The following is a 9975-nucleotide window of genomic DNA, read 5'->3' as shown; positions in this document are numbered from 1 at the left end:
GTATATGAAGCTATACATCTTTTGGGGTGTTTAATACTGCTTTTGTCTGGAAGAAGTTCGGCGTAGAAACCTAGTGATCCCTTAGTTCTCTAATGTTTGAGGGTCCCATTTAAAGATGTGGAAGTCATGTTTGGGTGCCGTTTGATAAATGGTAAGCTTCCTTCAGATGACCTTATCAAATCTAAGGTAGTCCCTCTTCCTTCTCAATGTTCCTTATGTATGGTAGCTGAGGAAAGCATACATCACTTATTCTTAAAGTGTAGATACTTGATGGAAATTTGTAACCTCTTTGTTAGTTGCTTTAGCATGGCTTGGAGTAACCAATCTTGCTTAACTAATTTGGCTCAATGGTGGCTAAGAAAACCCAGGGTGTTCGCTGTAAAAGATCCATGGATTGCTGGTTTTGTTGTAGTGGTAGACAACATCTGGAGAGAAAGAAATAACAGGTGGTTCCAAGGTGTTTTTAGACTTCCATCCCATATATTTAACATGGTGAAAAGGGATCTTCAAGAGGCCAATTGGAATTTGAAAGGCATTGTGAAAAGTTCAAGAGACCTTCTTTGCTGTAGAATTCTTGCCTTACAAGCCTTTCCTAATAATCCTCAATCCATTATGGAAGTGTTTTGGTGTAAGCCTCCAACAAGATGGTTGAAACTAAATGTTGACGGATGGTCATTTGGCAATCTAGGAAGAGCTAGTGTAGGGGGCCTATTTAGTGATAGCAAAGGATACATTATTGACAGTTTCAATATTTCATTGGGTGTTCAATCCAATTATATTGTTGAGATTTGTAGTCTAATAGAAGGAATTTCAAAGGCGAGGCTCCTGGGAATTTCTTACCTGGATTGAATTAGACTCTTATCAATAGTGATGGCAGTTTAGACTAAAGCATTACCTTGGTTTGTTTTGCAAGATTGGAACAGGATCATTCATTACCTTAGCTCGATTCATTGGAAGATATCACTCTGATTCAGGGAAGCTAACAAAATTGCAGATTTTTTAGTCAATGATGTAGCAAAAAACAATAGGATAGGCTCACTTACCTCTTTCTCTTTCCATATCAGGAAAGAATTGTTGCATGATGCTTCATTAAGACCTTGATTTCGATTTCGATGTTTGAGTTCCTTTGCTGATGACAATGTCGAAGGTGGAGGACACTTAGTCGCTTTTTTGTAGGAAAATTTATCATGCCACCCCCTGGAGAATGCCACAATTATAAGACCACTCCCTCTGTTTCACCAAATTATACTCAGACCCGCTACCGTTAGTCACTATTAAGGAATATACCATATATGTTGATGTCAGTAGTTATATTTTATTTTAAATACCAAAATACCCTTATTAAATATGAAGTATCTGAAATACCCCTTGTAATAAGTCCCCATCCCCAAATCGATAACTTCACGTTCAGAACACCGGCGATCACTCTTCGTGAAGAGCAGCGACAGTGGATAGTCCCAGCATGGGAGAGGGTTGGAGCCCGACCTCCTTTTTCAGTGCCGCCACCAATGCTTTTGCGACGGATCCCTCGCCACCACCACCATCTAATCCCACTAAGATGGTACAAGATTTTTAATTTTATCTCTCTCTCTCTCCTCCTTTCTCCCCGACTAGTTAGTAAAAACTGAGACTGAGAAATGATCCCATGAATATTTTGGAGGGGTTTTAATTGCAGGAGAAGGCAATAATTAAGGGGAGGGTGCAAGGGGTGTTCTACATGAACTGGACATTGGAGAACGTGAAACAATTGGGACTCAAAGGATGGATGCGCAATAGGAGGGACGGCTCCGTAGAGGCCCTCTTCTCCGGCGATCCCGATTCCGTCAATGAGATGGAGCAGCGTTGCAGGTGTGGTCACCCCGATTCTATGGTCAACTCTCTCCAAGTCTTCCTGTCAGACGAAGTTCCTGGCCCAGGCTTCGATCGCAGACAAACTGTTTGATAATATTCCACTTCGTTCTTTGATGAGATGGTCCAACTTCATGGTTATTTTTCTTTCTCAACTTTTTATTAGAAACGTAAGTGATGACTGGATCTGTTTCAATAAAAATGTTCGTGGTTGTGCTACTGTAACACAAGCAACGAAACCTATTCAATGAGGAGTTTTGAAATTTGCTAGTAATAAGATGAGCCATTAATGACTTTAATTATCCAATTCCATTAATCCCAAGTCCCAACCATATGTACAAGGATCAATTCGAATTTAGTTCAATAAGAAATTGTTTTCTTGTCTGCAAAGAATTTGTGAACACACATTCTTGTCTCAACCCTTTGGACACACAGCATTGCACACCAGGAAGATAATCATTCTCTGTGAAGGTTGGTTGGTGGTTTTGCTAGTAAGATACCCTCTTAGTCTAAAAAGAAGATGAAACATGTGCTCGAAAAAATGGGGGAAAACATGAGTTTTGTCAATAGGGTATAACAGTAATTTTAACTCCTCACTTAACAGTGACTGATGGTAGGGGGTCTGAGTATAATTTGGTGAAACAGAAGGGGTGGTCTTATAATTGTGGCATTCTTCTGGGGGTGGCACGGTAAGTTTCCCCTTTTTTGTAAGATGTTTTTTTTTTTTTTTTTTTCTATTCTTAATAAAATTCTTTGGATTTTCTAGCAAAAATAAAAAAAAATCTGGTTTTGGGGTGCAACATTTTGTGGTATCAAAGCAAATGTTTTGAAACTTGTGAACCTAAGGTCTGTTGGCTTAAGAATAAAAATAGAACATAATTGAGAATATGATGTAATGGAAAGAGCATGATTTGAATATATAATTCATTACAAAAAATAAATAAATGCATAACTGACTCACACTATTAGGATTTTTAAGGAGAACCAATCAAAACAGAACAATAATGTGAATCAATGACATTATGGTGATTGAATGCAGTAGTTGGCAAGGTGATCACATATTTGCTGTGCATAAAAATCATAATAATTGGCTTTGTTCTAGAAACTTTTTATTCTTAATAAAATTGTATTAGTAACTTCGTCTTGTAGGAATATATATGGACATATAAACTGTTAGATTCAGTGGCTTGGATATCTGCCCAACCGATAACATACAACGCTTTATTATTTTATTACTCTCATAATTATTAAGTGTTTTAAGTATTTAGGGTTGATAGTGTGGTAAGACCCTATGCCCATCATATTATGTACTATTTTTTGAAAGGCAAAGAGAAAAGGAAGATTGAGCTTGTAAAATTATTATTTGGGGTTTTCTCTAGGCCATCTCTAGGTAGTAGTAGTATTTTTTTTTTTACCTCTCTTCGAAGTGTGACATCCTGTCAATTTAATACTAATTTGTTGATCCCGAACTTCTACAAGAGCAACATAAGAATTTCTCTCATGGTTGTTATGTGGGGATTGAGGTGATGTTGACATACGAAGGTAATTGAGATTTATCTTGTTGCATTTAAGAAAATAAATTAATGAATGATACATCTCTATCTCTCTAGTGTGAAATTTAGTCTAGAGAAGGCGTAAAAAAATTTCTCTTTAGGTAGCTAGAGCTAGCCAGATTTTCAAAATTCAAGTGAAAGAGGGGTTGGAGGAAGATTAAATAAAAGTGGATGATTACTCGAATAGGTTCTCGCATCCCTGTGCCCAAAAAGGATGGGCGAGTTCTTTTAAGTGTTCATCGATCAAATGGTCAAACTCTGGGGGGTGAGATGTGGTTGTAGTTAAGTCTGATCAGTGCATGTGTGTTGGGTACAGAGGGTCACATGTTCTAATCTTGTCACCTTGATATGAACATTTGTATATTATCTGTTGATCATGTGTCTTTTGGCTACAAAATTTTTATCACTTAATAAACCTATTACAACTGATCTCAAATTGATCTACTGAAATGGAAGTAACATAAAACTTTAAAAGGGGAGTGGCATGTTTTCTTGTCAGTTCCTTCCTTGTCTACTCTAACACATGTGAGTACTGACCTGTAAGGAAAAATGATGGGGTAATAACCTTTGGCCTATTGAATCCCTCAGTGCTTATGGCCCACATTAAATATAAAATGTGTTTTTTACTAGAAGTCTGCAAGTGAATATTATTGATGTAAGAGAAAAAAAATAAATAAAAGAAAATGCATGACTAAAATCTGAATAAATTTCACATACCTATCTTACCACAATTTTAGCTAATTCTTCTACCTAGAGATTATATCATTCATTAATTTATGTTGTTAAGTGCACCAAGTAAATCTCAATTACCTTCATATTTCAACATCCTCTCAAAAATTCCACTTCACGACTATGAGACAAAAATTCTGATGTCACACTTTGAAGACAAGAAAAATAAAGGCACTGTTTGACAACGTTCCGTTTCTGCGTTTTCTTGTTCCCAGAAACAGAGAAACAACCTAAAAAGCGTTTGATAAAGTTGTTTTGTTTCACCCGTTTCTGGAAACATAAATCAAAATTTATGTCTATTTACAATTCTAGAAACGACTTTGACGAAACAAGTCCGTCGTTTCTAGAAACGAATTTGAGAGAAAAAAAAAAGCTATTGTGCCTGATAAATCTCTCACTATTTAAGCCTAAAAAGAGGCAACCGAATCCTCTCTCCCTTTTGGGCATCTGATGATTCTATTGGGTTTTTTAGTGGCATTATGTCTACAAAAAACGTTTCAAGAAACAGATTTATGAAACACTAAAAATCCGTTTTTGTTTCTGAAAACGTGAAAAGCCGTTTTTTCTGTTTTTAGACACAAAAACAGTAGAAACGTTATCAAACGGTGCCAAAATCTACTACCTAACCATAGCCTCAAGAAAGCCCAAATAATAATTTCACATGTTCAATATTTGGGCCAGTTTGATAACGTTTCTATTTCAAGAAATGGCAGAAACATAAATTTCCATTTCTAGAAACAGAAATGGAATTGAAGGTGTTTGATAATTCATGTCTCTAGAAGTTGATAGTAACCAGCGAAAGAATGGCCAGAGTCATTTCCATTTCACCTGGGTGGTTTCTTGAACCATAAATAGATAGAAATTTCAATTTCTATTTTTGAAAACAAGTGAAACGAAACAGTTTTATCAAATGTTTTTTATTCCGTTTCTGTGTCCAGAAATGGAAGAAACACGTTTCTTGAATCGTTATCAAATGGGCCCTTCTTTTCTCTACTTTTTTAAAAATAGTACATAGTACAGTACGATATAGGGTCTTCCTTCACTGTCGGTCCTAGATACTTAAAATACTTAATAGTTATAATAACAATAAAAATAATAAAGCATTGTATGTGGTTGGTTGGGTTGCAATCCTAGCCACTCACCTTATTTTCACGCACTACAAATATGTGATCACGTTGCCACCTACTGGATTCAATCACCATAATGTCACTAATTCACTTTTATTGTACCATTCAAATTCATGGTAAAGAGAGAAAAATTCCAATTCCCCACTTGAGAACTCTATTTAAGAAACATTGCCACGAGAGAATTGGAGATCAACTAATATAAATTAAAAAGCATACCAAGTGCCTGTAAGGAACCTAAACCATGGAGAAAATGGCTCCCTTAGGCTCTGTAATCGTTGTAATACTTCTTTCTATTTTCATGTCCTTGTTTCTTCAGAAAAAGCAGGTTTTCATGTCCTCATCAGAAAAATTCCTTAATTGTGCCTTAAATCATTCTCAACCCCCCAACCCAATCTCTGAAGTTCTCTACACTCCTGACAACTCTTCCTTCTTCCCTATCTTGCAATATACAATAAAAACCTTAGATTTCTATCATTTAAAACTCCCAAACCATTGTTTATTATCACACCAACTCATGATTTCCATATCCATGTAGCAGTTATATGTTCTAGAAAAAATGGGCTTCAGATTAAAGTCCGAAGTGGAGGTCATGACTACGAAGGTTTGTCTTATCGATCTGCTATCCCCTTCATCCTCATTGATCTCCAAAATCTTCGATCAATCATAGTGGAAATAAAAGAAAGAACAGCTTGGGTTCAGGCTGGGGCAACCATTGGAGAAGTTTATTATCACATTGCAAATAAAAGCAGCACCCTTGGCTTCCCTGCAGGTGTTTGTCCCACAGTAGGTGTTGGTGGGCACTTCAGTGGAGGTGGCATAGGGACCTTGATGAGAAAATATGGCCTTGCTGCTGATAATATCATTGATGCTTCCATTGTGGATGTGAATGGGAGAGTCCTCAACAGAAAATCAATGGGTGAAGTGTAAGAATATTCTCTATTATTATCCCATATACCAATTAGGTTATTGACCGATACTAATCTCATAGAATTGGATTCCAAATAGGAAACCAATTCCTCGTCAAATTAGGGAATAGAGTCCTATCCTACTTGCACAGCTTGATGGGAGGGGGCAAAACTTTATATAATAGGACTCTAGGTCCTCCTCCTACCCTAACGTTAATCTCATTATTGGTTCCATCACCAAGAGAGCATTAAGGGAGCTAGTGGGAGAAACCTAGAAGATCCATTGTGTTCGTGATCGGGATTGCAGGAATAAAGATATAGGAAGAATATAATGATGACAAATTCTTCACAGTCGATGGTGAACTGTATGCGTCGACCCTTATAGTTTAATTTTATGATTCAATAATTTTATGGCAAGATCCTATCTGTTGTTATTAATAGGAACAACATCCTTCAAGTGGTATCAGAGCTATATGATTACGCCAATACGTTCTTGAATCACATGGAGAGTACTGTTTATGAATGGTATTTAGTACTGTTCATAAATAGTACCAATTTTATGTTAATGAAGGTGGGTGAGGTTCGGTTTACTATTCATAGCACTGTTCATGAACAATGCCGATTACTGTTCGTGACAGTACTTAACCCATATTATGTTTGTATGATCCGATTGATCGGATCGGTTTGAATGGGATGAATTGTATTAATTTGATATTAATCCATATGATTCATGACCAATATTATACAAACAATTGCAAAACCTTCTTTATATTATTTGTATGGGACTCACAAGTATTGAAAAGATTTAAACTCTAATTGTAAATTAGGGTTTATTTGTTATACTTTACCCAAGGGTTTATCTTGTATAATGTAATTTAGGGTTTTGGGTTTGTGGCACCCTACTTAAAAAAAAAAAAATAATAATAAAAATAAACCCATATGTGGGGTTTAATAAACTAAACCCATTATGAAAGCCCATATTATGGGATTTAATGAAATAACCCATTATATAAGCCATCTTCTCTTTATGCCTTATTTCTGATTCTAATCATAATAGATATGGTTTCTTTGTACTCTCTACTTAAGTTTGTACATATTTCATGGATTGTACATCTATTTCTACTTATGCTCTATATTACCAACCGGATTTCTATATTTTTAGAATACTTTTATGGTAGAAATAGATAGAAATAGATGTTGTCTATGTCTTTATGCATTATTTTAGAATACCTATGATGCTTGGATGACAATTTATGTTAAATTTAAATTGAAAGTGTATAATTCTCAATTTTAAATGCGTTTGGGGCATCAATGATTATGTGATTAAGTTGAATGGGAGTATCTATAGGTACACATTTTTCTTGATCACAATAATTATATATGTTGGCCTTAAACATAATCGTATCACACATTCAATTTAAATTTCAAACTTTAGGGTCTTATGATGATCGTTATGTAACGGTCAAGATAGAATGGGAATATCCGCAGATATACATTCTTGATTGACTGCGTTGATCTATATATGATAGTTTAACAGTTAAATGGGATGGGAATATCCACAGGTATACATCTTATTTGATCATTTTGATGACTTAAATTTTTTATCCTAATGAGGTCTTCCATCTAATGTAAAGTAAACCATTAGCATGTTACCATCTCGATCCCACATGATAGATTATAATGATGCAATAGGTTACTTTTCTAGAATTTTAATATTCTATTACTGAAACTCAAAGCATGATGATTGATATGCATGTTTTATTTACTCTTATTCATAGGTTCAACACCTATCCCTATTTCGAATAACGTGCCACTTTTTAATGGATCAAACTTTAATGACTGGCATGAAGAACTTATTTATTACCTTGCTGCCATGGATCATGAATATGCCTTGTGTAATGAGAAACCTGCTGCTCTCACTGATGATGAGGTTACATTACATAATTGGTGGGAGCATTCCAACCGTCTTTGCCTTTTATATATCAAGAAGACGATTAGCAAGACTATCAAAAGCTCCATACCAACTTCTGAAAATGCAAAGGAATACCTAATCAATGTAGAGAACCGTTGTGCTACTGCTGATAAATCTTTGACTGGGACTTTGATGACCAAACTAGTAACAATAATGTATAGTGGTACGAATGGGATAGGAGACCATATCTCTGAAATGGAAAGTATCTGTGCACAACTAAAACCCTTTGAATTGATAATGAATGAAGGTTGCCTTGTCCAAATCATTCTGACTTCACTTCCTCCTCGTTTTGGAACATTCAAGATCCACTACAATACAAATAAAGATAAGTGGACTCTGAATGAACTTCAGAGTATATGCGTCTAAGAGGAAAGGAGATTGAATGACGAGAGAGGTCAGGAGGTCAATTTTGTATCCAACCAGAATAAAAGGAAGAGAGGAAATTTCAAAAAGAATAATGCATCAACGAAAGCCTCCAATCCAAAGTCTGATGACAAGGAAAAGAAAACTGACAAGTTGAAGTGTTTATTCTGTAAGAAAGTAGGACACCTTCAGAAAGACTGTCAGAAACGCAAGACTTGATTCGAAAAGAAGGGTAATGATTCTATCTTAGTATGTTTTCAAACCAATCTTGTTGATGTTCCTTGTAATACTTGGTGGATTGATTCAAGAGCAACTGTTCATATTTCTAATTCTATGCAGGGCTTTCTTACAACCCAGAAACCAAATCAAAGTGAGAGCGTCGTTTACATGGGAAACCGACAAGAGTCTAAAGTTCGATCCATCAGCACTTATAGACTCATTTTGAACACTGGATTCCAGTTGGACCTTATGGACTGCCTGCGCGTAGGGCCGTCCCCCACTCCCGTCCCGGGGCGCTAAGGGGCTTCTATTTCTAGAAATTTAGTTTCATTATCGAGACTTGATTGTGAAAGTTTTAAGTTTAATTTTCGTGATAAGGTTGTGAACGTTTTTAAAGACACCAATCTAGTTTGCACTGGATAATTATGTGATAGTCTTTATAAACTTAATTTGGATTCTAATTTTTCTAAATCCATTCTTGCAGTGCATGTGAATGTTGGATCAAAGCGTAAATCCAACAATGGTGATTCCTCATCCCTATGGCATAGACGTTTAGGTCATATTTCTAGACCTAGAATGGAGAGGTTAGTGAAGCATCAAATATTGTTAAATCTAGACTTCACTGATTTCACCACTTGTATAGATTGCATCAAAGGTAAGCAATCTAAGACAAATAAAGTTACTTCCAAAAGGACCAATTCACTTCTGGAATTGATACACACTGACATTTGTGGCCATTTTGATCCTTATATAACTGGTGAAAAATATTTCATCACCTTCATTGATGATTACTCACGATATTGTTATGTCTACTTATTAAAAGAAAAATCTGATGCTTTAAATTCTTTTGAAGTGTTCTGTGCTGAAGTCGAAAATAAGTTAGACAGAAATATTAAAACTGTGAGATCTGATAGAGGGGGTGAATATTATAGTAGACATACTGATGTAGGGCAAAGTGAAGTGACTATTTTCCCGATTTCTTAAGTTGAAGGGTATAACCCCCGAATACACAACTCCTGGTACACCTGAATAAAATGGGGTTGCAGAAAGACGCAATCGTACCATCACATATATGGTACGTAGCATGATGAGCAACTCCTCATTGCCTGAATTCTTGTGGAGCGAAGCATTAAAAACAACTGTGTATATCTTGAACTGGGTTCCTAGTAAGTCAGTTCCTAAAACTCCTTACGAGTTATGGAATGGAAGGAAACCTAGTTTAGGGCATTTACATGTATAGGGCTGTCCTGCTGAAGCTA

At 35.9% G+C, this 9975-nt stretch overlaps 1 protein-coding gene across 1 annotated transcript; it reads left to right on the top strand.

Moving 5' to 3' along the window:
* Window positions 1-1462: 1462 nt before the first annotated feature.
* Window positions 1463-1942, top strand: LOC122080023 (acylphosphatase-like). The gene is made up of 2 exons (XM_042646879.1): window positions 1463-1561; window positions 1676-1942. Exons 1-2 carry the CDS (start codon window positions 1463-1465, stop codon window positions 1940-1942), a joined length of 366 nt encoding a protein of 121 aa, XP_042502813.1.
* The last annotated feature ends 8033 nt before the right edge of the window (window positions 1943-9975 follow it).

This window comes from Macadamia integrifolia, chromosome 5, assembly GCF_013358625.1.
Source record: "Macadamia integrifolia cultivar HAES 741 chromosome 5, SCU_Mint_v3, whole genome shotgun sequence".
NCBI lineage: Eukaryota > Viridiplantae > Streptophyta > Magnoliopsida > Proteales > Proteaceae > Macadamia > Macadamia integrifolia.
This window is presented reverse-complemented; position numbering and strand designations above follow the sequence as displayed.

Excerpts from the sequence above, each read along its gene's own strand:
- LOC122080023 (XM_042646879.1), top strand. The coding sequence starts at position 1,463 with ATGGGAGAGGGTTGGAGCCCGACCTCCTTTTTCAGTGCCGCCACCAAT. Across the intron at positions 1,562-1,675 it reads CATCTAATCCCACTAAGATG|GAGAAGGCAATAATTAAGGG; the intron begins GTACAAGATTTT and ends TTTTAATTGCAG.